Raw genomic sequence first — 27,610 nt, 5'->3', positions numbered from 1 at the left:
TTGCATTGTTAATAAAGAGATACTAAAATATTGTTTGATTCTTGCAAGCAGCAGGCTTGAATCTTAATTAAATGATAGTTGCCTGTGTCTTTTGAAATCTTAATTTTTTCTGTCCCTCTTATTGCTCATAAAAGCCTGGAACAAACTTCCTCAAAAAAAAACTCCATCAAAAAAAGTAATGCTTCTATTATTCTTGGCTAATAAATTAATGATTTTAGTAGTGTTTTAATATTTTTTTAAAAAAGGAAAGGAGGAAGTTGATTTCCATAGCTCTCTTCTCCACTGTCATTAAAATGACAGGATTGCTCTTATATACTCTAGTGAGTCAGCCTTCCTTTCTCACATTTTTCATCTTTGACCAACTGCCCAACTGCTCTCACAGGGAAAGTGTCCCTAAGTCACACAACAAATTGAAATTTTCTGTGATGTCAAAAAGCTATTGGCAGGAATTTTAATTTAGAAATAGTTTATTGTTTTCAGTGATAGGAGTGGGGAATTATTGGGGGATTATACAGAGAGCTGAGATAAACAGATAATCTCATTTATCAGAGCAACACCTTCAGAGACTGATATTTTACTTTACCTGTCTAGAGAGAGGCAAACAGGCCTTTAAGGACATTTTTTGCATAACCTAAATAATGCTATTTTTGTGATTATGTAGAATTATCATGTTGTGGGCACTCAGTAAAATATTTGTTGAATGTAGTGATGCTCCATTTATTGGAGGTTTTTCCAAGCCACCTCAAGTCCATTAGTTGTAATTAGATAATTTTAGTTGATCATCTAAGGGGAGTAGATAGAGAAGGCAGAAAGAAGAGTTTTGGAGTCAGGTAAGAGTTTGAATCTAGGTTGTCACCTGTTACCTTTGTGACCTAATATAGGTAACATATCTTGTTTCAAGCTCCATTTTCTTCTCCGTAAAAAGGATTTATATATCTACTTCACTGGTTTGTTTGGAGATTAAAATGAGATAACATACATGATCCCTAGCAGACACTTGATGAATAATAGTTTTCTTCCCTCTTTCAGAGATTTTTCCCCTTTTAATGTGATTCTCTGTGGTCCACCTCACTGTACTCTAGGTTGATAATTTCTAGCTCTAGTTTTTTTAAAAATTAATTAATTAATTTGGCTGCGTCGGGTGTTAGTTGTAGCATACGGGATCTTCCTTGAGGGGTGTGGGCTTCTCTCCAGTTGTGGCATGCGGGCTTAGTTGCCCCGCGACATATGGGATCTTAGTTCCCCGACCAGGGATCGATCGAACCTGCGTCCCCTGCATTGGAAGGCGGATTCTTTTCTTTTTCCTTTTTCTTAAAAAATTAATTAATTTATTTTTGGCTGCGTTGGGTCTTCGTTGCTGCATGTGGGCTTTCTCTAGTTGCGGCGAGTGGGGGCTACTCTTCGTTGCAGTGTGCGGGCTTCTCGTTGCAGTGGCTTCTTGTTGCGGAGCACGGGCTCTAGGCACACAGGCTTCAGTAGTTGTGGCACATGGGCTCAGTAGTTGTGGCTTGTGGGCTCTAGAGCACAGGCTCAGTAGTTGTGGCACACGGGCCTAGTTGCTCTGTGGCATGTGGGATCTTCCTGGACCAGGGCTTGAACCCGTGTCCCCTGCATTGGCAGGCGGATTGTTAACCACTGCACCACCAGGGAAGTCCCTGGAAGGCGGATTGTTAACCACTGGACCACCAGGGAAGTCCCTCTAGCTCTAGTTTTGATATCCCAGAATTATTGCAAATTATTTCAAGGAATGTTATCAAATATTATTATTATGAAAATGATAAAAATGGTGAGGGAGGACTTAATTGTGTGTCAAATACTGAGATGAGGGCTTTATATTCAGTCTCTCATTTAATTCTTACAATAACTCTGAAATAGATACTAGCATTAATAACATTTTAGATGGTAAAAGTTTAAGGAGATGTATGAGCTTGCCCAGATGTCTTAGTGAGTAGTGGAGCTGGGACATTAACCTGGGTGTGTCTAACTGTAAAAGCATCTGCTCTTCAATAACACACTCTACTGCCTCTACAGTTATTTTGCAGTAATAATAGCAGTTAACATGTGTTGAGTATTTGTCATGTTCCGGGACTATTCTAAATACTTACATGCTTTGTTTCATGTACTCTACACACTGATTTTATGAGGAGGTGCTGTTGTTTTCCCCCATTTTACTAATGAGAAACAAGGTACAAAGAAATTAACTTGCAAAAGGTAATACTGCTAGGAACTGGTAGGACAGGGATTCAAATCTAGCCAATCACTCTTAAACACCATAATTAGAGGGGTGGCAGGTAAAGTAAGGCAGTGTTGTAACTGTACAGTGATTTACTAAAATGATGGCTTCCAGATCTGCAGTTTTTTGTTTTTCCTTTTTAGTCAGGATTTTATGTGGAGCTGGAAGAACTTTTAACAAGACCAAAAAGAATTTACTTTCAGAAAATAAAACTTTAGCCTTTATTCTTTATTATGATTAATAAAATATAAAAAATTATAATTGTTTTGCTTTTGCTCATCCACCATGATTTTTAGGAATTGAGAATATTACGTATTTTTCAGTTCTAAGCTGTAATTCAAGCATAAGAATGGTGTTAATGAACTTAAGTTTTGTAATGTGGAAAGGTAATTGTTTTTGCATTAATGAAAGCTTTCAATAGTGATGTTAAATAAATGGTACTATTTAATAGCTGATAATATTAATGGTATTAGCACATATGAGGATTTTATTGATAGTGTCATGTATTAATCTATAGTTATAATGACTTTTTTTTTTTGCGGTACACGGGTCTCTCACTGTTGTGGCCTCTCCCGTTGCGGAATACAGGCTCCAGATGCACAGGCTCAGAGGCCATGGCTCACGGGCCCAGCCGCTCTGTGGCGTGTGGGATCTTCCCGGACCGGGGCACGAACCCGCGTCCCCTGCATCCGCAGGCAGACTCTCAACCACTGCGCCACCAGGGAAGCCCTATAATGACCTTTTTAAAGACAGCCAGCAATTTATCTCTCAAATGTTTGTATCTTCCTCTGTAGAGGTACATACTTCTCTTTATATTTAATTTCACAGTTTGATATGTGAAAGCTTTCCTTAATGACAGATACAGTGTATCTTGGCTCTTTTTCTATAAAAGAACTGATGTCCATAAACACTCACTTCTGCACTGTAGGGAAATACTCAAAATATTACTTCCTGAATACATTCTCTGGAAAGCTAGAAATACTCTACCAGAAATGGAAAGATTGTGAAGACTTTAGACATTGCTTTTTTAAAAAAATTGATATATAATTGACATACAACATTATGTAAGTTTAAGGTATACAACATTGATTTGAAATATTTATTGCAAAGACTTTCTTTTAAATAACATTTTTTTTTTTTTGCGGTACGTGGGCCTCTCACTGCTGTGGCCTCTCCCACTGCGGAGCACAGGCTCCGGACGCGCAGGCCCAGCGGCCATGGCTCACGGGCCCAGCCGCTCTGCGGCATGTGGGATCCTCCCGGACCGGGGCACGAACCCGTGTCCCCTGCATCGGCAGGCGGACTCTCAACCACTGCGCCACCAGGGAAGCCCTAAATAACATTTTTAATGCTAGGAAAGACAACCCCAGTATCATTCTCCTAAAGCAACGGTGACTAACTTACTGTAATAACCTTTAACAACTTTGTGTATGTATGCCATTCTCAATTAGTTGCCATCACAATAATTCAAAAATAAATTTTGTTTATTCATGGAAATTCATTAGCTAGTGTGATACATGTAGTCTCAAATTTCTGTATAAACAAAAGCAAGCTTTATCTCAGCCTTAGATAAGAATCCAAATTTGAAAAATAGGGTTAGTGAGGAGATTGAAATTTGTTTCATATTTTAGACTTTTATGTTGAAATACGAGATTACAATCAATTTAAAGCCCTTTTCGTTTCCTTGTGCAGTATTTTTTTTGAGATGGGTTGTGTTAGACTAATTAAATGGTTCTCATATAAATGAGTTTTGGAATGAAACCCACAGAGCCTTGGCCATGATAGAAGTACCATTGGTAAGCTGATAGTAGTATAAAAAATGTGTTACAATCAAGGCAGCTCCTTCTTGGTGTTAATTTCAGTGGCAGATCTAGGTCACAATTCATCTTCTGCATACCAAATACCTCCTCTGAAGCTTAAAATAACCTATCTATTCATAGGTATTTTTTCTTTTTCTTTATCTCTTTCTTTTTCTGTGCTTTTTTTTTTTTTCCCTGTGAAATTGCAAAACATTTAGCAGAGGGAAATTAGATGACTATTTAAAAATTGGTCTAACCTTTATATTTAATGGCATTAACATTGAGTTGCTTGGGAGAATTGCCCAAATTACTGATTTGATATATGGGAAAAGTATTTAGATTAATTTTATCTGGTAAGAAATACAAATTACTGTTACTACGTATTTTAAGAATTCTCAAAGATTTAGTTACATATAAAATAAAAGATTGCTTTTTCTCTTGCCACTTTAAACAATCTAATTTCATTATATTTTGGTATATGGTTTCAGTTTACCTATAAGTGATGCTTGCAAATGAAGGGCTTTCTTTTTGTTGTTTAAAATCAAATATTAAACAGAATGAAAGTCATTTGGTATCTGTACACTCACTTCAAAGTCTGACTTGTACATTTAAATATTTTCCTTAGAAGGTTTTTTAACTTCTGTAATATCTGGTGACTTGGAATGATTTTGTATTGAGTGGTGCAATTTGTCATATATTTACATATTATACCAAGTAAATTCTTTACTGTAAAAGTTATTGAACTTGTTCTTCCCAGATGTAGTAATAGGATTAACTGGAGTATCTGTCTTAACACTGAATTACTTGAATCATGTCAGAAGTACTGTTTTTGGGTGGATAAATTCTATACAATAAATATCACACCAAGCTTGAAGGTTGGTCAGGACTATATACCTGTTATTTAATCCTAAATATTTCTTGCTGGGACTGTTTCCCAACTAGTAAATAAAGATGCCATTCTATTTTGGGTTTATCAATCTGTGATAATCCTTTAAAAATTAAAAGTAATATTTTAAATTATAAAAGTAATGTATGTTTATTGTAGAAATTAGAAAATATAGGTAAGCAAAAAAGAAGAAAGCTAGACATTTATAATCCTACCGGCCTAGATAACTAGCATTAATACCTTGGTGTATATTTTTCCAGATAGTTTTCTGTGTTGTGTATATACGAAATATATATAGATAAGTCATACGTTTTTGTCTTTAGGTCCTTTGCTTCTCTCTAGAATATTTTTCCCTAGAAAACATGCCTGGCTTGTCTTATTATTTAGGACTCAGCCTAAATGTCATCTCCTAAAGAGAGCTTCCCCAGCATCTAGAGTAGCATACTGATACTTTCTCTTTGAAGTCCAACTAGATTATAAGGTTCAAGAGGGTAGGGATCATATCTGTCTCAGTCAACACTGTATCTCTAGTGCTCAGCAGTGTCTCTGGCATATAGTAGGTACTTAATAAATGTTTGAATGAATATTTAATATTATAAAAATAAGATAAGATTATACATATGTTAGATACTCTGGAAAGAAAGGTAAGATATATATCTCTGACCTTAGATTGCTTACAGTCTAGAGGAAAGGTGGAAAATTAATGTGTTAAGTGCTGTAATAGGGGAAGTACAGTATTAAGGAAGCACATAGTAGGAGTAGCTATCCAAATTGGGTGGGAAAGAGTTGTTTGAGAAGGCTTTCTGGAAGCGTGACAATGTAAATATTTCATAACCTTGTAATTTGTCAGTTCTTTTTACCTATATTATAATTTAGAATGGCTGGGTAGTATTTTATCAGTATGTAAGTACCAGAGTTTAATCCATATTCTGTTTTTAGTCATTTAGGGGATTCCCTAAATAACACTGTCGTGGATATCTTTGTTATCTTTTCTTAGTTATTTTCTTGGGTAATTTTTACTTGGGGGTGGAATTTAGGGGACCAAGAATTATAAGTATTTCCAAGGCTTTGGTGTATATTCATTTTGGGGGTACCAAATTGCCCTCCATGAAGGTTGTACCAGTTTATATTTCTAGCAACAGTGTATAAGAATTCCCTCCCACCCCAAATCCTGCCAATTTGTTAGGCAAAATGGTGTCTTAACAGCTTAATTTGTCTTTGATTCGCCTGTATATATCATAGTAACTTGTAGACAAACAGCAAAATATGGCGAGCTTTAATTTAGATTTTACAGTGGTTCCTGAACAGATATTCCGTACAGTATGGCATATGTGAAATTATTTGGATATTATCTTTAGTTTTGATTGTAAGTCATATTAAGTTATATGCTTACCTTTGCATTACCTACTTTGTAGCATAATTTTCAATCCAGAATATTTTTGTATTTTAAGATCTTTGTCTCATTCATTTTATAAACATGTAAATTATAGTGGCAAATTCAGAGAAACTGAGAATAGGCTATTTAATTTGAGATTGCATACCTTAAGAAGCTTGTATGTTGACATTAGGCCTAGCAACTAACTTCTTTTTAATTATTGTGGCCAGAAACACCAGATGAAAATGGTAAAACCCAGAGAGCTGATGATTTTGTCTTGAAGAAAATAAAGAAGAAAAAGAAAAAGAAACACCGAGAAGATATGCGAGGAAGACGCCTTAAAATGTACAATAAGGAAGTACAAACCATCTGTGCTGGCCTGACCCGCATCAGTAAGGAAATCCTCACCCAAGGACAAATAAATAGCACTTCAGGAGTTAATAAGGAGTCCTTCAGGTATCTGAAAGATGAACAGCTGTGTCGATTAAATTTGGGCATGCAAGAATATCGGGTACCCCAGGGAGTACAAACACCTTTTATGACTCACCAGGAACATTCTATTCGTAGAAATTTCTTAAAAACAGGTACTAAATTTAGCAACTTTATTCATGAGGAACACCAGTCCAATGGTGGTGCTCTTGTCCTTCATGCTTACATGGATGAACTCTCATTTTTGTCTCCAATGGAGATGGAGAGATTTTCTGAGGAGTTTCTTGCTTTGACGTTCAGTGAAAACGAGAAAAATGCTGCTTACTATGCTTTAGCAATAGTGCATGGAGCGGCCGCTTATCTCCCAGACTTCTTGGACTACTTTGCTTTTAATTTCCCCAACACTCCAGTGAAAATGGAAATTCTGGGCAAGAAAGATATTGAAACAACCACCATTTCAAATTTTCACACTCAGGTAAGGTAAAATCATTGTTAAATTATTTAGTAAATACAGGTTACAGTATCTCAAAAATATTAACTTCATTCTGTTGCATAGCACATACCAGAACACTTGATTAAAATTCATTGTGGTAAAAGTGGTTAAAATTGTTTTTTTATAACTCTGATTGAAAAAATCTTAATTCCTGAAGTTCTTTGGGATGTGGCTTGTTACTTGCTTGGTCTAAGAAATGTTTTATACATGTTTTATGTCATTTTTTGTGGAACAAATTTTTGTGGAAAATCAGCTTGAAAACCAATTCAGTTTTTCACAAATTGGATAATGTTAGTATGGAGGATGTGATTTCGATCTGATAGCCTCAAGGTAACTTTAGTTAAGACTTACCTTTTATGTCATAATAAGACACATGAGGGCATTGGCCTGTTCATTTGTCAGGTTTTTGCTGTTCTTGTTTCTCTTCTTTCAGTAACTTGTTGGCAGTCTATCCCAGAAACATACCCCATTGATGTGACTTGGAAGTGTCACTAGGAAGACCGCCATAGCTTCTGCTCCTTCTGCCTTTGCACTGTTGTAGGTGAAGACATTTTCTAAAGCCTTGCTTGGGCAGCTAGGCTTAAGTCAGCAGGGAAACCTCTCCTTCCTAACCAGTGGTTTTTAACCAATCATTTTTTCAATGAAGTTATTTTAGGGCATGAAAAGTGGTTGATAATGTGTCCTAGTTTTTTTCTTGCTTGCTTTTCTCATAAGGATTATGAACATGAATGGTCAGCTATAAGTTTGTATTATAGATATAAATTCTACACAAGTTTAGTGGAGAATATTTCCTTTTTAGAGATTTATGATTATATAACCTATTTTTCAGGTTATCTAATAATTTGCTGCCATTCTTTTCCTTAAGATTCTTTTTTTAGGTAAATAGACTTGCATAATAAGACTCTCAGCTACCTGCATTATAGTGGTCTCAAGCCACTTAGATATATATGAAACCTTCTCTAATTTGAATCTTTTTAGTGATTCTTACCATCCTTACCTCCAATGAGGGGAGTATCCAGTTTAGATTTACGAGCTTCAGAATTTCTCTAATTGAAGTTCTCTCTGCAGTAGAGAGAGCAGGAGCAGCCAATCTGGAGAGGTCGCAAGATGGGGCTGCCCAAGATGTTGGAACACGATGTGCAATAAAGGGCTTCGTCTTGGATTTTGGCCTTGTTACCACAATCAGGTACCGAAGTGCTGACTTTTGTAGTAGATTTTGTTTTTTCTTTTTTTTTTTTTTAAAGGAGTTTTGCCCTTTGAAAGTTAAGGAATCCTATTTTTATAAATATTGGAAAAGGGACTGAAAACAGTTCTTTTAATATAGTCCATAATCCTCCTAAGTCCCTATTTAACAAAGAAAGATATTGCTGAGAGCAGAATTAATGTGCTCTATCATTTTTTTAGTTTAGAAAAATGCAGCAAATTTTCTCTTCTAATTGATAGACCAGCAAGCATATCTGAGAAATAAGCCAGAAACTTGGGGGGAAAGAAAGTCTTGGTTTTGTAATGGTGACTTTTTAACTTTCATATTAGTTAGTCTCTAGAGGATCAAGCTTATATATCAATAGACAGTACCCAGTCTAAATAGTTAATAGAAGAAAATATCTCTAAATATTCCCTGCTGATTTTTGTCCTCCAATTAATTTTTTTAATGGAGCTGAAATTTAAATGACTGTACCAACAACTTACCTTGAGATTTACCTTGAGATTTATAAAATAACCACTTTTTAAGAACATATCAGTTTATTATTAAGTTAGATATCATTAATTACTTCAACCACATAAGAATATTGAGGACTATTAAGTAAGTCTTGTGCTCTGGTGATCCTGTAACTTAATTTTATTTATGAATTTTCAGTCATTGGAGAGACATACGGGGTGCGTATGGGAGGTTGTCGTAGCCCATGAAACTATTTTGCAACTAAAATCTTCGGCATATGTTGGGATGGATGCTAATACAGTAGTTCAGATTTGTTTAGCACTTCATGGTTTATAGAAATGCTTTCACATTCATATCTTAATATTTGAAATAATCTGTGGGGTAGGTAAGCAATTTTATCTGTTTTCCATTGAAGAAACTGAGGCTTGGAGATGTTCATTGTTATACAGGGTCATGTAGCTAGTATAGAAATAGGGAATTCCCTGGTGGTCCGGTGGTTAGGACTCAGAGCTTTCACTGCCAAGGGCCTGGGTTCAGTCCCTGGTTGGGGAACTAAGATCCCACAAGCCTTGGGGTACACCCCCGCCCCCCCAAAAAAAGAAACAGTATGCAAACCTAAGCCACCTGAACAATTTGATACATCGTTTTACCATACTCCTTCCCTCATTGGAATATGAGACTAGTGCTTTTATTTTTCTAAACATTGGAGAAGAGACTGGTGTTTTACTTGTCTAAACATTCTGGTCAGTGAAATTAAAATATCTCAGTTTAACACAATATTCAGAAAGCTATTCTAATATTTTTCACAAATAACTTTAGATTGTTGGGAATTAAGTGAATACATTAGGAATTCTGTGTTTTGTGAAGTCTCATGAAGTTCTGTTAAGCCTACAAATAAAGCGAGGTAAGTTTATTACCTTATAGACACAGTTAATAGAAGTTATTTATAGTTTAAATATGTAGCCATGATAATTATTCATGACTATAGTTCAAGACAGTTTATTCAGCAAACATATATTGAGAACCTACCATGTACTGCACAGTCTGTTCTTAAAAGGACTAATTGATGAGCTCAATCTAGTGGAAGAGATGAATAAACTAGCAATTATAATATAGTTTGATAAATACTAGAATAGAGGTATATATAGGCAAAACCCTATAATAGAGGGAGCACAGTTTGTGGTGTTACCTAACTCAGACTTGAAGTGATTGGAAAAGGCATTTTAAAGATTGTGATGCCTGAGTAGAGTCTTGAAAGAAGATTACTTAGCATAATAAGGGTATTTTAAGCAAAGCGAATAAATGGCCTATGCAAACACATGGAGTCATTAGAGAATGTGGCACTTTCAAGGAGCTGCAAATAGCTTGACATGGCAAGAGTATATGCTGACTGTTAAGGGGAGTTAACACTGGAGAGATAGACAAAATCAGAATTGTGAAGAGCTTTGTATGATGTGCTAAAAAAAGTTATTTTTCCCAAAGGTAATGGGGAATCATTGGTGAATTTTAATAGGGAAGAGCTATCGAGTTATGTTTGCAAAGATTACACAGTAGTCTGAAGGGTGGAATTGAGGAGGAAAAGGAGATTGGAAGCAAGAAGACTGGTTAAACCAGTTACTGTGGTTACTAGATCGGAAATGATCCATGTCCAGACTGATATTGACATTAGAGAGGAAGAAATGAAATTTGAGAAATAATTAGAACATGGGATTAATTGCACTTGATGAGGGAGAAGGATGGAGTCTTAAAAAAATGTGGTTTGGACAAATGGGTGGATAGTGGTGCTGGTCACAAAGTCAATACAGGGTTGAAAAAGTTGGTTTCTAGGGGTGTAAGGCATTGATGAGTTCAGTTTGAGATATTTTATGTTGAGGTACTTGTGAAGACTAACGGAAATGTCTGTTAGGTAGTTGAGTAAATGGATCTAAGACTGGGAGACATCTAGGCCGGAGATGCAGAAGTTGGACCATTAGCACATAGGTAGTCCAGGGACAGCGTTAGAAATGGAAGAGATGAAGCTATGAATGGAATTCTGTGATGCACCCACATGTATGAGGAGCATGGGAAGAGATCAAAAAGAAAGAGAGGTAGAAGGAAGGTTACAGTATAAGTTTTCTAGATATTAAGAATGATGGAGGGCTTAAATATCATGTCCATATTAGGGGTCAATTAAGATAAGGACAGAAAAGTGTTAGGTTGCTTAATTAGGAATTTAATTGGACACATTATCAAGACCGGTGCTTTGCAAACAATGACCATCTAAATACTGTAAATTATGCTTTTTTTTTTTTTAGAAGCTTGCTACTTGCTCTCTGAATAAATTTGATATCACCAGGGAGCTTACTAGAAATGCAGACTCTCAGACCCCTACCCAGATCTTCTGAATCAGAATCTGCAGTTTAACAAGCTCCTCAGGTGATTCATATGCATATTAAGGTTTGAGAAGTACTACTTGAGAACTCACCTGTTCTATCTAGTAAAATGTAAATTTGTTTTGTGCAAGAAAAATTACAGCTTCTGTTACTTTTATATTTTTAAATTATTGTAGTAACAAAGCTAGGATGCACATAGAGGTGGTTTTTTTTTTCTTTTACTGTTCTATAAAACTCAATTGTTTTAACACCAAAAGAGGTAAGTTCATGATAAATAACAATTGAAGCACCAAGCTGATCCTCACATTTGATTACTTCTCTCAGCAGTTGATACAGGATAACTTTGTAAAGTTGAGTTTCCAATCTAAAGGACTACATATGTATTGATACAGTATGGTATTTTTATAATTCTGTAGGATTATTCAGGTCTAATTAAGTTTTAAATAGTCATTGGTTAATAACAATTTTGACCACAAAGTTTTAAGTGTTTGTGGAATCTTTTGGTCAGTTAATAGAGAAAAATTAGTGTTCACTTAGAAATTTTTTTTTTTTTTGCTTAGCTGTTATATCTTGTAATTATTGGCTACTTGAAAACTTTTTTTTAATGATTTTCAACTTTGAAGTGTGATAGTTCTGCAATAAGTATGCAATCCTTAGCTCTCCTCCTCATAAAAATCCTGTGGCAGCTGATAAACGGATTGAAAATTCAGATATTCTTCTGGTCATTTTATGGACTAAAAGGATTTTAGAGCAAGTGGGGGCCATTTCCAAGCCTTTGTTTTATAGATGAGGAAGGTGACATTTTGGCTGACCTTTCCCAAGGTTAAATAGTGGCAGATCTTCAAAGAGGAATTGTTTTTTCTTCTGTCTCTGAATGATGTTTAATCCTGTAGTTGAGGGTTTAGCAAATTTTAATGTGCCTATAAAATGCACATTTTGATTTTATAGGTCTGGATTGGGGCTTTAGAGTCTGCATTTCTAACAAGCTCCCAGATGACATTGATGTGCTGGTCCAAGAATCAGCAAGGCTATAAGTGTTAGATTCTATACATGAATTGCAAATAGAAGCAACAAACAACACTAAAATATATGTAAAGTTAAATGGGGAGTTGTTTTAAGTATCACCATCTGAGACTGTTTTCACCTTATAGTATCTTAAGTAATTGAAGGTTGTATATGGAGATGAAGGGTATGTGGTAGGGGAGGGAGGGGATTGATTTTACAAATATGTCTAGCATAATAGGATTTTGTTCTCTTTATCTGGCAGATGTGCGTATTTTAAGTTCTGCTTTTTTAAAAAAAAAATTTCTCCATATGTATAATATTGAAATCTTTTACTGAGAATCATACTCTTTTAACTTCAGGTAGTAGTAGAGGTTCTTACAACTGTTACTGTTACTGCTATAAAATGGTAATGTCTACTGTTCCAGAGAAAATCAGCAAACGTTATTTCTTCATTGTGTGTTGTGGTAAGACTTAAAACGGGCTTATTAGGTGTTCCCCATCTTTGAGTAACATAATTAACATGTTATAATGTACTGCTACTACTAATTAAGAGAGTAGAACTAGTAGATGCTTTGTAGCTTGGTATATAGCTTTGAAACTCTTAAGGAACTACACATCAGTGTGTTACATAAAAGGAGAAATAATTATTTTAGGTAGCTGACTTTATAAAGCAGCATAAAAATGGTAGGTTCTGGGTTTTTATTTCTCATTTTAAGTACAGCTTATAATAAACTCATTTTGACTCACACTGCTATATTCTTAAAGTGGGAATGTCTTTCTGTTCACAGGTCACAAGGTTAGGAAGATTGCTGGCTAGCTTTTTCCTTTCTGTTTTTTAAACAATCAGCCCGAAAAGCCTTCTTCCTGAAACATGAGTTCTGTGCAATAATTACTAACCCCCCACCCCCCGCACCTGCCACTCCTCCTCCAGGGTTTTTCCATATTGTGTATTTCTAGCCTGGTGTTCTTCTGAGTTTTTCTTTTTTAAAAAGAAGTTTTGTTTGTTTGTTTTCTAGAGCAGTTTTTGGTTCACTGCAAAATTGAGAGGAAGGTATGGAGATTTCCCATATACTCCCTGCTCCCACATATGCATAGCTCCTCCCACTATCAACATACCCCCAGCCAGAGTGGTACATACTTTACAGTTGCTGAGCCTACACCAACACATCGTAATCACCCAAAGTTCATAGTTTACGTTACAATTCACTCTTGGTATTGTACAATCTATGGGTTTGGACTAACGTATAGTGATAATGTGTCCATCATTATGCTAACATAAAGAGTATTTTCACTGCCCTAAAAATCCTCTGTGCGCTGCCTAATTCTTCCCTTTCTCCCCTTCTCCCAACCCTTGGCAACCACGGATGTTTTTAGTGTCTCCATTGTTTCAACTCTAAAAGAATGTCATATAGTTGGAATCATATAATATGTAGCCTTTGCAGATTGGTTTCTTCCACTTAGTAATATACATTTAAGGTTCCTCCATGTCTTTTCATGGCTTGATAGCTCATTTCTTTTTAGGGCTGAATAATATCTCATTGTCTGGATGTACCACAGTTTATCCATTCACTTACTAAAGGACATGTTGGTTGATTCCAAGTTTTTTCAATTGTGAGCAAAGTGGCTATCTTAACTGATTTATGGCTATCCTTATTAAAAGGTGTATTATTGGGAGCACAGCTGAGCTTATTTAACACTCAGCAATTGTTACAGGATAACTTTGTAAAGTTGAGTTTCCAATCTAAAGGACTACGTATGTATGGACACAGAGCAATGTATATATTCAATTTTTATAGATATTATAAATGAATTTAAAAATTTAATGCATGCAAAGCTAATGACTATTTTCTTATAGTCATTATCCCCCTATGTACAAATTGTCCTCCCCTACCCACTGTACCTTCTGATTTTACTCAAGACTGAGTTTTCCCTGTTTGGCATTATGTCTCTTGCTTCCACAGCAGCCTTACTTTTTTTGTTTTTTGCTGTCTACTTACCTCCCTCCAGTCCTCATTACACTTACTTCTTCCTCCACTGTGCCCCCAACACATTCTTTGGGAAGTGGTAGAACTCAATTTGTTTTTGCTTTCAGTGCCATTTCCAGGCCAGAGTTTCTCAAATATGCCAGATCCTAAGAATAATCTGGGGTTGCTAGTTCCAAACACATATTCAGAATCTCAGGTTCCATTCCTGGAAATTTTGAGTCATTAAGTCTGGAGTGAAGCCTGAGATGAATACCTCAAGTGATTCAATTCCTATGATCAGGCAAGTTTAAGAAACACTGTTTTAAGCTGTATGCCATCTACCAATACTCACATTCCCTTCATTTGACCAGTAGATACAATCCTCTTAGAATTTCATAGAATCATAAGCCAAGGGCTTTTGGAGATAATCTTGTCTAACTTCTACCTAGTGCAAGTGTTTTTGAAAATCAGTTTTGGATTGATATTTATTCAGGAGCTTGTCTCTTCATAACGTTTCATAAGGCCTCCAGTGGGCCCTCAACATTGTGTAGGAAACTTCTTTTCTTTGGTCAACTTGCTTGCCTTTTCTTCATGATGATTGTTCAGACTTTTTATCTGTATACATCTTTTCTGCATTCCCTCCTGTTACACTAGAGAAGCTATTTCACCTCCTCAGAAGTTAATCCTTCTGCCTCTGTTCTGGATTCTATCCCTCACCCTGTTTAGGATTTTTAAAAAATTGTCACAAAGTATACATAGCATGAAATTTACTATTTAACTATTTCAAAGTATTCACTGGCATTAAATACTTTTGCAGTGTTGTGCAACCATCACGACTATCCATTTCTAGGACTTTTTCATCATCCCAAACAGAAACTCTATACCCATTTGCTTAGGACCTTAACTCACCCCCATCTGATCTTTACCCCTTCCATTCCCATACAAAGAAAATTGCACATGATTTTAAGTGAATTCCTGCTTTATATGTTTCCTTTATTTTTATTAAAAGAATGTTTTTTTTCTCCCCAGAAGTTAGTCTTTATTCTGAATATGAGGTTTATCATTTCTGTATATCTTCTAATAGTTTGCTATGCATGTATGAATGTATAAACTATATATAACAATTTTGTTATAATAAAACTTTAATAAAAGTTTAATATAATAAAATAATAATAATATTATAAATAATATAATATAATTATATATAATATAATTATATATAATAATATAATAAAATAATAGTAATATAATAAAACTTTATAATAGTATACTGCATGTATCATTCTACAGATTGCTTTGGTTCAACATTGCTTTGAGAATTATGTTGATACATGTAATTCTAGTTAGTTCATTCATTTTAACCACTATATTTTTTTTGTTGTTTGACTATATCACTTTATTCTCCTGTATTTGGACAGTTAACATGTTTACAGTTTTGTAATATTACTGCGTTGAAGTAAGAATATTTTTAGAGGTCTATCCTGAGATGTATTGATATATCTTGTATATATCCCACGTATCCTATACATGTATATCCTGGGATTTCTGTTTGCCTTTTTCTCCTCTTCTGGGATTCCATGACTATTCTGTTGCCTCATTTCAGTGACTCAGATGAGACCTCACATGTCTGAAAAGACTTTCTTCTACCATTACATTTGATTGGTCGTTCAGATAGGTGTGGAATTCTAGGTTGGAGGTCATTTTTCTGCAGATTTATAAAGGTGTTACTCCACTGTCTTTATTTAAGCTTCTAGTGTTGCTACGGAGAAATCCAGTGTCAAGTTGTCCTGTTTTTTTTCTCTTTGGAAGTTTCAAAATCTCTTTCCTATAAAATTTCAAAACACTGAGAATAATGTGTCTTTAGATGGGTCTTTTTTTTGTTGTTTTTTGATTTTTAATTTATGAAATATTTCAGACATGTAAAGAGGGGTAAAGAATAATAACAAGCACCTGTGTTCTTACCACCTGGCCCAAGGCATGAAGCATCACCAGTGTAGTTGAAAGCTACCTGCAACCTCTGTGATTTTGTCAGATCTCATTGGAATGAGTCTTTTTTTTAATTCACTCTGTTGAACGTTTAGGATTTTTCAACGTGGGAATGCATATCCTTCCGTTTGGGTAAATTTTCTATTATTTCTTTGTTAGTTTCCTTACCTCAGTTTTCCTGTCTTCTTCTTCTAAAACTTTTGAGTTGGGTGTTAGGCCTCCTGGCTAAACCTTTAATTTTCTTATCGTTCCTTTTATTTTTCTTTGTCTTTTTATTCTACTTTCTGGGGAGATTTTACTATCTTCTTCTTCTCCTGTTGATTTATTTCAGCTGTAATACTTTGAATTTAAGAGCTTGTTCTTATTTTTTGTTTTTTTCATTAAAAAAATAACTTTCCTGTTTTTATTTCATGGATGCAATGTCTTCTTTGATCTCTCTGATGATATTAATTATACTTGTTTTGAAATTTTCTTTTATGCTCTAAGGTGTCTCTGTTTCATCAAGTTCGTTTTTGCTTGTCTTAATCTTCTGTTTATGTTAGTTATTTTCTTCAAACATCTGGTGATCTGTTTATATTTAAATATGAGTCAGTACAAAACTGATTAGAAACTCTGTAGGACTTATAGGACTTATCATTTGATGACTGGGTAGGGAATCTGGCCATATCATTGTAGAAAAGCTCCCAATATCAGCATTTAGAGGTCTTTTCTTTGGGGCTTTTAATTTTTACAGCTGAGAATCTACCACATTTTTGCCAGAGGAACAGAGTAGCTTATATCCTTGTCTGCTAGAATTCTTGGAGCTGAACTATGAAAGTAGGTAGGTGATTTCATCGTTAAAATATATGGAATTTTAATTCCCTCTTTTCAGTATACTGGGTCTCTTCCATACTTGTGCCTGGTATTTTTGTTTCTATAGTCTTCTGGTTAACTTCCTCCACAAAATAGGGAGGATAAGAAGGAGTATAGGAGGGGGAGGTGGAAGGTAAGTAAGTGGAGGGGTCTGACTGACTCTTAAACAGATTTCAAACCCATCTCCTTTGTTTTAGTTCTATGCCTGGTTCCCCACCTTCTGTGATACTTAGCCTTTCCATGATTTTGTAGCACGAACTTGCTTTTTGGGTATTTTCTATACAGGTACTCAGTGTTCAAAGTTCTCCGTCTGCTAATTCCCCTGTACGTTTTTTTAACCTTCAAAAAATGTTTTGATAGCTTGTATCTATCATTTTTGCTTCTGTTCTGTTTGAGCTTCTGGAATTTATAGCCTTTCTATTTTACTCTCACTTCAGTGGGGTTTTGATAAGGAATATAAATAAATCATATGTTCCATCTGCCTTGTTTAACTAGCAGTCTTCTTCACCTTTACCAAACTCTTTGCATTAGCATTAAAACATCACACAAGAGAAGACATAAATGGAAAGATATAGCACATCCTTGGACTAAGAAGAACTGACATCAAAATGACGATTTCCCCTAAATTATAAATTGAACATAATTCCAATAAAAATACCAATAGTTGTTTTGTTCTGGGACAGTCACCTGACTTGGAAGTTTATATGAAAAAATAAACAGACAAGAACAGCCAGGAAAACTTTGAAAAAGAAAAGCAATGATGGAGGAGTGCCCTATCAGATACCAATACATTCTAAAGATTTAATTATTAAATAAGTGTATACTAATTTATGAACATTGTTCAGTGAAGCAGAAAAGTCCAGAAATAGACCCAAATACATATAGGCATGTGATATATAAAAATGATAGCATCTCAAATCATTGGTGGCAAGAGAAGGTAGTGTTGGGACATCAGGATATCTAGAATTTATCTTAGTATTCATATCACTGTATACCACAGTAAATTCCAAATGGGATCAAAGATTTAAATGTAGAAAATGGAGACATAAATATAAGAAAACATGAAAGAATTCTTTTACAACTTTTAAGTGGCAAAGGTCTTTCTAACTATGACCAAAACAAAAACAAAAATCACTGTAAACAAGGTCAAAAGACAAATTCATGTCACCAACAGAGAATTAACCTTCCTAAACTGTAAAGAGCTCTAGAAATAGATAAGAGAAATACTAGCAACACAGTATAAAAATAAGCAAGCATTGTAAATGGACATTTCACAGAAAAAGAAACACAAATGGCCCTTTAATCCTCTTATCTGAAAAGATATACAACTTCATTCCTAAGAAAATGAAATTAAAACTACTAAGATGCCAGTTTTTACTTATTTGTAAAACTCCAAAAATTTTATAACATCCCGTTAATGGGGTTATGGGGCAATACGTACTTCCTTATATTGCTGGTGAAAGCTTATACAACCTATGGAGGGTTGCTCAGTCTTTCCGTCTTAATTCTCCCTTGATCCTATTTCCCCCTCTAACTACAAACTCTTCTTACTTTCATAGCCAAACTTCTTGAAAGAATTGTCTACACTTGCTGTCTCCATTTCCTCATATCTCCACATCAGTTTGGTTTCTGCCCTTATAATTTCTCTGAAACATCTCTTGCTAAGGTCACCAGTGAGCATTTTATATCTTCATCTTACTAGAAGTCTCAGCAGCATTTTGACCAAATTCCTCCTGAAGTATTTTCTTACTTTGACTTTCATGATACTGTGCTCTCTTGGTTTTCTTTGAACCTCTCTGACCACTTAACAACTCCTTTACATTGTTTTTTGTCAACTTTTCTTTCCCTTTTTTTTTTTTTTTTTTTATATAATTTGGAGGTTTCTAAGACCCCTGTTCTTTGGACTCCATATTTTCTCTAGTCAGGTCTCTTTTAAGACTAAAGTTCCAATTACTGACAATGACTAGGATTTGTATCCTCAGTACCCATCTCTTCTGATTTCAGCAAATTACCACAAACATAGTACCTTAAAACAACAAAAATTTAGTCTCTTACAGTTCTGAAGGCTCTGAAGGAGAATCTTTTTGTTTGTTTGTTTTGTTTTGTGGGGTTTTTGTTTGTTTGTTTTGGGCCCCCCCCCACTTCTAGTGGCCATCTGTATTTCCTGGCTTGTGGTCCCTTCCTCCATCTTCAAAGTGCATCAATACAATCTCAGCTTCCATCACCAAGTCACCTTCTCTCTGTGGTGAAATCTCCCTCTGCTTCCGTATGACAACTGTGATTACATTTGGGCTCACCTGGATAACCCAGGATATCTTGCCATCTCCAAATTCTTAATTTATTCACAGCTGAAAAGTCCTTTTGCCATATAAGATAACAGTCACAGGTTCTAGAGATTAAGACCTGGATATCTTTGGGAGCCGTTATTTCGCCTACTACACACTTCAAGCTCATTATGTCCCAAGCTGAAGATATCACCTCCCCACCCAAGCTTGGTCCTCTCCTCCAGTAGGAAGAGTGCTTTCTCTATGTGGTTGCAAAGGGCAGAACCTGCAACACATCCTTGACACTCCTTTCTCTTCTCTGTCATATCTAACTTTCTCCAAGTCCTTACAGTTTTATCCTATGGTTATTTTTCAAATCTTTAAAAAATCACCTCCACTGATATTAGCTTAGTTGGTTGTTTCTTATTTGGAATATTACAGAAACCTCCTAACTAGTCATTTCTCTTTCAGTGTCCCATTGAGAAAACAAAAACAAAACCAAACCCCAAGCCCCCCACCCCCCTAAAAAAACAAAGGCAAATCTATTAACTTTCCTTTTACTACTTTAGATCCTTCAGTGATTCCCCCAATTCTTAATGTGGTCTTCAAGGCTTTCCATAATCCAGCCACAGCTTGTTTCTTCAGTCTCATCTTCATGTTTCTCTTTTGTTTTCTGTGTTTAGCATCATTAGCTTTTTTCTAGACCCTGGAAAGGGTGATGCTTAAGGGATTTTATTTCCGTTAAACTTGTTCTACAGATTTTAATTCAGTGTTACTTTGAGGAACAGTTTATCCCCTAGATCAGCATCCCATGTTCTCTTTTATAGTGTCTTACAAGTGCCTGAAGACTTGTCACAGTTTATAATTAAATATTTGTTTAGTATATGCCTCTCTCTACTAGACTGTAAATTTCCAGGGGCCAAGGATGGGTCTGGTTTGCTGTATCTGTGTTTAGGACAGTGTCTGCATATAACATACAGTAAGCTTTTATGAAATGAATGATACTAGCTTTCCTGTAATTCTTGTTCTTTATTTAAGGCTATATAAGTCTACTCTTCTGTGATAAGCTTCCAAGTATTTGAAGATTATTGTGTCCCCACTTTAATCATTTCAAGTCAAATACTTTTGAAATATTTTTAATTTCATCACTCTTCCTCCAATCTGTATGGTTTCCAAGTCACTAATCATCTTGATTGTTCTCTTTCGGGTGTGCTCTTGTAATAGACTTTTTTTTTTTTAGCCCGGAGCAGGAGATAATGCTCCAGATGTCATCTGTGCAATATGGAGTATTGCCTCCCTTAGTACAAAGTATACAAGATATAGGCTAAACCACCGTAACAAAGAGATTGCACATACAGTAGCTAGGACAAAATAAGTTTCTTTCTCGAGTAACAAGCCCAGAGGTAAGCAGCTCTCTGTTCCATGATGTCATCTAGGATTCTCCTTTCCTTCTATCTATAAGTTTTGCCATTTCCTTTGGTGTTGTCATGTGCATGGTTGAACTTGGCCCTCAGAAGAGAGAAAGAAGAAATGGAGAACAAGCCACTTAATTACATATGCTCTAGAAATTGCATATGTGACTTGTGCTAACATCTCATTGGCCAGAATTTAGTCACAGACCACACTTAGCTGCCAAGCAGCTATATGCCCAAGAAGTTCTGTTACTTAAAAAAAAAAGGGGGTGGGTAGAGTAGATACTGGGGATAATTAGTAATTTGCTTGTTTGGCATTAGTGTCACACAGTTGGTACATGTTGAATTTCTGGCCATAAATGTTGTCCATCTTCTAACTTGTGCGGTTAGTTTTTTAAATACATCATAAACATTAACATTTGTTAAATTATTTTATACAAGTGATAGATACTGTTAATCAGCTTTACTACTATTACCTTTTTTTGGGCCACAATTGAATGGCTGATTATTTCTAGACTCAGCAAACATAAATTCAGCAGTTTCTCCTCTTCAGGTTTACTTTCTCTTTCCAAATAGGAAAGGATGCTTTATGTTTATTCATGTCACATATTAATTATCTAGGTGTTTGCATTTTTACGTTGTCTTCGAGTTCAGTGCTATTGAATTTAGTGGTACTTAAATTAGGTAATCTCGGAGTACTGTATAAAAATGTTAATTCAGTCTCACTTTGTGTGCAGAATTTAAAGTAATGTGAATTCCTTCAAATTAATAATGCATTAAGAGTTGTATAGTCTCAAAGCTAGTAGGCCACGTAAGTTGGTGAAAACTACCACATGGCAGTGTACTTCTTCAAGATTGGTCTCTTAAGTTATGTGAGATTTAAATTGTGACACATCTTTAGGACATTTACCACATAGCTTGAAAGCCTTTGTTGGAAGGAATTTCTGATAATTGGGAATAGTTGGGGGAGGTATTTGGAGGAGACTGGTATTTCTTTAATTAGCCCTGAAAGCATACTATTCCTAGAACTTGTACTAAAGTTAAATTCTGCTTTAGTTGTTTTAGGGTGCTTGGCTTAGAAAGGTTAGAATAATGCTTACTTAGAAAAGCTTCCTTATCTCTATATCCCATAATCATCCCCTTTCCCAGACTGCCTCCCCTGGCTTTTAACAGCATGATGATCATACAAACGAATGGAAGGTAATTCATACAAATATATGCAAGGTAATTCTGTCCTGGGCGGTTGCTGTTTAAGGATCACCTAAGGAGATTTTTGGGGAAAGATTTGTAAGGAATTAAGAAATCTCTGCTATTTGATAACAAGATCTCAGACCTTTTTTTTGGTGTGTGTGTGTGTGTGTGGGATGACGTTAAATTGTCTATGGAAAAAAAAAACAACAGTGGGATGATTCTGAAAATGCTGCTAAAAAACTAGCACTAAAGAACTGTGTAAGAAATACTAGATGGTCATTTATGCTTTCTATTGAGGCAAAAGAGGTGGTATTTGAAACAGTAAGAAGTGATTCTTAAAAAAATTTTTTTTGACTGTTCAATAGAAACGCACCATTTAAAAGTATAATTATATGTTAGGCTTTTCAACCTAATCTGCATCTTACCTGAGGTAGAAAATGTTAGGTTACTGATCCAAGGTGGAAATCCTGGTTAGAATCCAGCGTTTTTAGTCTCGTCATCTGTACGCACAGGATCTATCTCTACATTTGAGAAACATTCATTCCGAATTGGAGGTAGGAATATTAAGAACATATATGAAAATGACTAGAAGAATAATATCAGCTTGTATTTGAATCAATTGGTAGATTCTGTTTGAAAGTTAGGATTCTCTGGGCTGCAAATTTGTATAGAATATGCCCTAAGTTTACTAGAGTTGGTACAGAGAAAATGTCTATGCTTTCAGGTAACATTAGATTATGAATGGAGATCAGGAAGGCTTTCAGAAGAAAAATCTTGAACTGATCTTTGAAAGTTAAGATTTAGGTTGACAGAAAAGAGAACGTTCCAAGAAGGGCAGATTCAAGAGAAAATTCACTACAGATAGATACAAGTATGGCATAAGTTGGTTAGAGAAAAATATCAGCCTGCCTAGGGTGGAGGATCTTATATGGAAGTACTGAGAGATTGGATTTAATAACAGTCAACCTGATATCTGGCCTGATGTGAAGGCTTTCAAGCTAGGGAGTACAAAATGAATATGGAAGATTAATTTGACAATAGTCTTTTTTTTTTTTTTCCCTGCCCTGTCAGTTTAACTGTTTATTTACTGATTTTTTTTTCCTAATAAAGATCACTTGAAAGTGTTTACAAAGTTCAAAAATCATCATTCTCAGAGAAGTTTATCTTAATGTTTTCAGTATTTCCTTGAGACGTTGGACCATGGACTAATTTTCGCCTTGAAATTTCTGTTTATGGTTCATATATCAATGTATTTGTCAGTGTGCTAGGGTGCCTTTCTGTAACTGTTGACTTTATCCAAGGTACTGACTGTTGAATTCTTAGTATGTAGAAGAAATAGCAACATTGGAAACAATACCCCATCCTGATTCTTATGTTATAGTGTACTTCAGTCCTTTCTCCCCCCTCTTTCATTTTATCTCAGGTCAACAGGACATACTGCTGTGGCACCTACCGGGCAGGTCCTATGCGGCAGATAAGTCTTGTTGGAGCAGTAGATGAAGAAGTTGGTGATTATTTCCCAGAGTTCCTTGATATGTTAGAAGAATCACCATTTCTGAAAGTGAGTGTTTTTCAGGTTATTAAAGTTCTGATCGTTACTTAAATGGACACTTTCCATTAAAAAGTTTTAAGCTAATCTTATCTATTAAAATTTTTTTATCCAATGTTTTGAGTAGAAATGTTTAGAAAATTATTGGTGTAAAATACTTAACTTCAATTATTATTTTTTACATATAACTTACTGTCTAATACATTTTTTTATTCATACACACACACACACAAAATAACCTCCTTAGAGCTTTCTTTTGGGTGTGAGGGGTTAACTTGTAAATAGTCTAAAAATTTTTTTTAACGTGACTTATTCTTCTGATTTCCAGATGACTTTGCCCTGGGGTACACTTTCTAGCCTTCGACTCCAGTGTAGGTCCCAGAGTGATGATGGGCCTATCATGTGGGTAAGGCCAGGAGAGCAGATGATCCCTACGGCAGATATGCCAAAGTCACCCTTCAAAAGACGACGGTAAACATTTATTTTTCTCAAATAAGCAGAAGCACTTTTTTTTAGCTGGTTGCTTATAGAGATGATTGAAACTTGAGCACAGTTTCAAAACCATTTTTCTAAATTATTTGAAGAGCTATCTTAAGTAAATCTTCCAGCCGTCAGTTCCTTAGTCTAGTGAACTCATTAAACAGTTACTAGAGTGAGGCATCCTTCCAAAAAACAAATTTAATTTTCACTTCTTTTCTTAAAACCTGGGTCCTAACTGCCTGTAAGATAAAGGTCTAAACTCCTTTGTGTGGTTTACAAGAATCTTTTCTAATCTGGCCCTGACAGTATCTCTTCTAGGTGTATATGCTTTTAGTTTGCTCCAGTCACACTGAATTCAATTTCCAAACCATGGTCTTTCACAACTCTGTGCTTTTGCACTGCTCTTTTTACTTGGAATGGCATCCCCTCCTCCATCTCCTCTCTACCTGGCAAACTCTTAACGAATTTTCAAAACTTAACTTGGATGTCACTTCCTTTGTGAGGCTTTTCTTTGTTCCCTTAGACTTAGTCATTCTCTTCTCTGTGCTCACACATCATTCTGTTCATTAATGATCTGTTTACATGTTTTTGGTTTTAACTATAAATTTTAACCTTTTTGAGGACAGTCTAATTCTTCTCTGTCTTCATTAACATAGCAAGTGATTAGTATTTACTGAATGTGAAACCAATGATGTATTCTCCTACAGCAATTCATATTGGCCTAACATTGTTTCAGACAAAATTTATTTTGTTTAAAACAAATGTAGATTAACTTATTCTAGGACTATGAAAAAATCTCATTTAATGGGACTGAAAACTAGCAACTCAGAAAATAGCAACTCAAAATAAGTACCCAAAAGTGAGTTTTAATGGACTAGGCTAGACCTTACCTTAAAGCTCATAGGAGAATAATACTAGAGCTAAGTATGGAATAACCTTAGGTACTTGAGATAATCATGAAAATACTTTGTAAAAACTATTTATGAATGCAAGGTGGTGGCATGGTAGAACATGGCAGTAAACCAAAACTTCCGTACATTGCTAGACCATAGCAGTTTTTGTACATCATGATGATGAATCTTGATATTCTAAATTCTTAAGTATTGTATACATTTTTTATTCTATAATCCTTCCCAAAAGGAAATGACCATTGTTTGTTTCCTGATTATTATAAACTTAAAAAAAAAAGATAATAGGAAAAAGTAAAAAGGCAAAAAATATCTATAATCCCACACATTTAGGCACATTAACCTTTCAAATTTTGGTCCATATACACTCATAAATTTTCTTTTTACACAGATTAACTCATTCTTTACATGATGTTTACTTTAAAACTTGTTTTTTTCCCCCCCTTAGGTTTACGTGTTATATTAAGATGCAGCCATATCATCCTTTCTAAATGACTATGTAGTTTTGACTGTATGGTTGTATCAAGATTTATTTAATCATTTATTTATTTATTTACTTACTTACTTACTTACTTACTTACTTACTTACTTATTTATTTATTTAACTTACTTACTTACTTACTTAGTTACTTACGGTACCTGGGCCTCTCACTGTTGTGGCCTCTCCCATTGCAGAGCGCAGGCTCTGGATGCGCAGGCCCAGCGGCCATGGCTCACGGGCCCAGCCGCTCTGCGGCATGTGGGATCTTCCCGGACCGGGGCACGAACCCATGTCCCCTGCATCAGCAGGCGGACTCTCAACCACTGCGCCACCAGGGAAGCCCTTTTTTAAAAAATAAATTTATTTTATTTATTTATTTTTGGCTGTTTTGGGTCTTCATTGCTGCACGTGGGCTTTCTCTAGTTGCAGTGAGCGGGAGCTACTCTTCTCTGAGGTGCACGGGCTTCTCATTGTGGTGGCTCCTTGTGGTGGAGCATGGGCTCTAGGCATGCAGGCTTCAGTAGTTGTGGTGTGTGGGCTCTAGAGCGTGGGCTCAGTAGTTGTGACGCAGGGCTTAGTTGCTCTGTGACTTGTGGGATCTTCCTGGACCAGGGCTCAAACCTGTGTCCCCTGCATTGGCAGGCGGATTCTTAACCACTGTGCCACCAGGGAAGCCCTAACCAATTCTTTATTAGTGTAAATTGTTTCCATTTTTTCAATATAAATGGTGTTTTGACAGACATGACAGTGGTGTGCTGGAGCCAGTTTGTACCAGCTTACAGGGCATTATTAGCCTCACAATCCCACATTGAGTGAGGTCACATTAGTAGCTTGAAATTGGCCATGTTGTGAGTATTTATACCACACAAATCAGCATATCAGCTACAAATGAGCCATCTCCCCCCCAAAGCCAATTGTTAAACATGTATGGCACATCATTGATTGTGGCCAGCTGGGTGGTTGGTTGATAGGTAGGTAGATAATATCTTTGTGCATGTGCATGTTTATTTTCTTAGTGGAAATTACTCAAGGCTCAAAGTATATATACATTTCTAATTGACTTCCAGAAATGTACCAATTTATATTCCCACCCATATAGTAAAATGGTACCCTTTCCCCCATACTCTCCACTAACATTCTCTTTAACTTTGTTGATCTGATTGGACAAAAATGTGTTATTCTAATTTGTTTTCCTTTGAGGTGTTTGTATTTCTTCTTTTGTGATTCCCTCTTAATTTTCTTTACTCATATTTCTATTGGGATGTTTTTCGTTTGTAAAAATCCCTATGTATTGTAACTATTAACTTTTTTTTCTTATGTTACAGGTTTTTCTCATTTTTTTCTTTTAGCTTATGTCTTTTTCTTTACTCATAATTTTTTTCAGTTTCTTTTTTCTTTACTCACAGAGAGTTTTATTTATATGTTGTCAGATTTGTCTTTTCCTCTGAGGTTTCTCTTTTAGTGGCAAACTTAGAAAGGCCTTCTCTCATTTAGTGTTATAAAATACTCACCTATGTTTTCTCCTATTACATCTGTGATTTCAGTATTTACATATTTTATCTACCTGGTATTGATTTCAGTATAGAGGGAGAAATTTTGTCTAACATTCCTTCCAAGTAATTAGGCGGTTGTAGCAACATCATGTGTTTAATAATTTATTATTTCTCAACTAATCTGAGGTGCTATTAAATTTTATTTCTATTGGGATTAAATATTCTTAAGAGGGGCATTCAAAAGCACTCTGAATTAGAGTGAATACATCAGAACTTAAAAAGTAATGTCATTTTTTTGTGTTAATGAGAATGCCCTGTTGCTGAAAATGATGGAATTAATGTGAGAAGCTGTCTCGTTATCCAGGGCACTGCTAATGAAGATGATCTTTAAATTTATGAACTCTAGAGTTAAAGAAATATATGCACAGGGTTTTAAAATCAAACAGTATAGTAGGGTTTATAATGAAAAATCCTGGCCACCTTTCTCTCCAGAAGCAAACACCTTTTTACCAGAGGCAAAAACAATTTCTGTTTTTAATGCCTTTTTTTGTTTTGTTTTAAGGGTTTGACAGGAAATTTGTCAGTTTCTTGGTATAATAGATAGGGATTTCTTCCCTTTATGGGTTCTCCAAATAGTTAAATGAGCCTTACTTTATCCTCTTCCTCTCCCTTCTAATTTTTGTCAGCTGTGCTTATACATTGTTGAGGCTAATTCATATTCTGCTTTAAAACCATAATTAGGCTTTATATGCTTTGTCAATAGATGTATTCTAATATT

General features: G+C 35.4%; 1 protein-coding gene across 1 annotated transcript in view; it reads left to right on the top strand.

Annotated features, from left to right (window-relative positions):
• RSBN1 (round spermatid basic protein 1) overlaps window positions 1-27,610 on the top strand; it is a gene marked incomplete at both ends in the record, with an annotated part of 39,108 nt that overhangs the window by 5,570 nt on the left and 5,928 nt on the right. Inside the window, 3 exon segments of the mRNA XM_079698727.1 lie at window positions 6,524-7,197; window positions 23,345-23,482; window positions 23,799-23,941. Coding sequence (XP_079554853.1) covers window positions 6,524-7,197; window positions 23,345-23,482; window positions 23,799-23,941 — 955 coding nt within the window.

Source organism: Hyperoodon ampullatus (genome assembly GCF_949752795.1).
Source record: "Hyperoodon ampullatus genome assembly, chromosome: 2".
Classification (NCBI taxonomy): domain Eukaryota; kingdom Metazoa; phylum Chordata; class Mammalia; order Artiodactyla; family Ziphiidae; genus Hyperoodon; species Hyperoodon ampullatus.
Note: the sequence above shows the minus strand (reverse complement) of the source record. Positions and strands in the feature narration are given on the sequence as shown.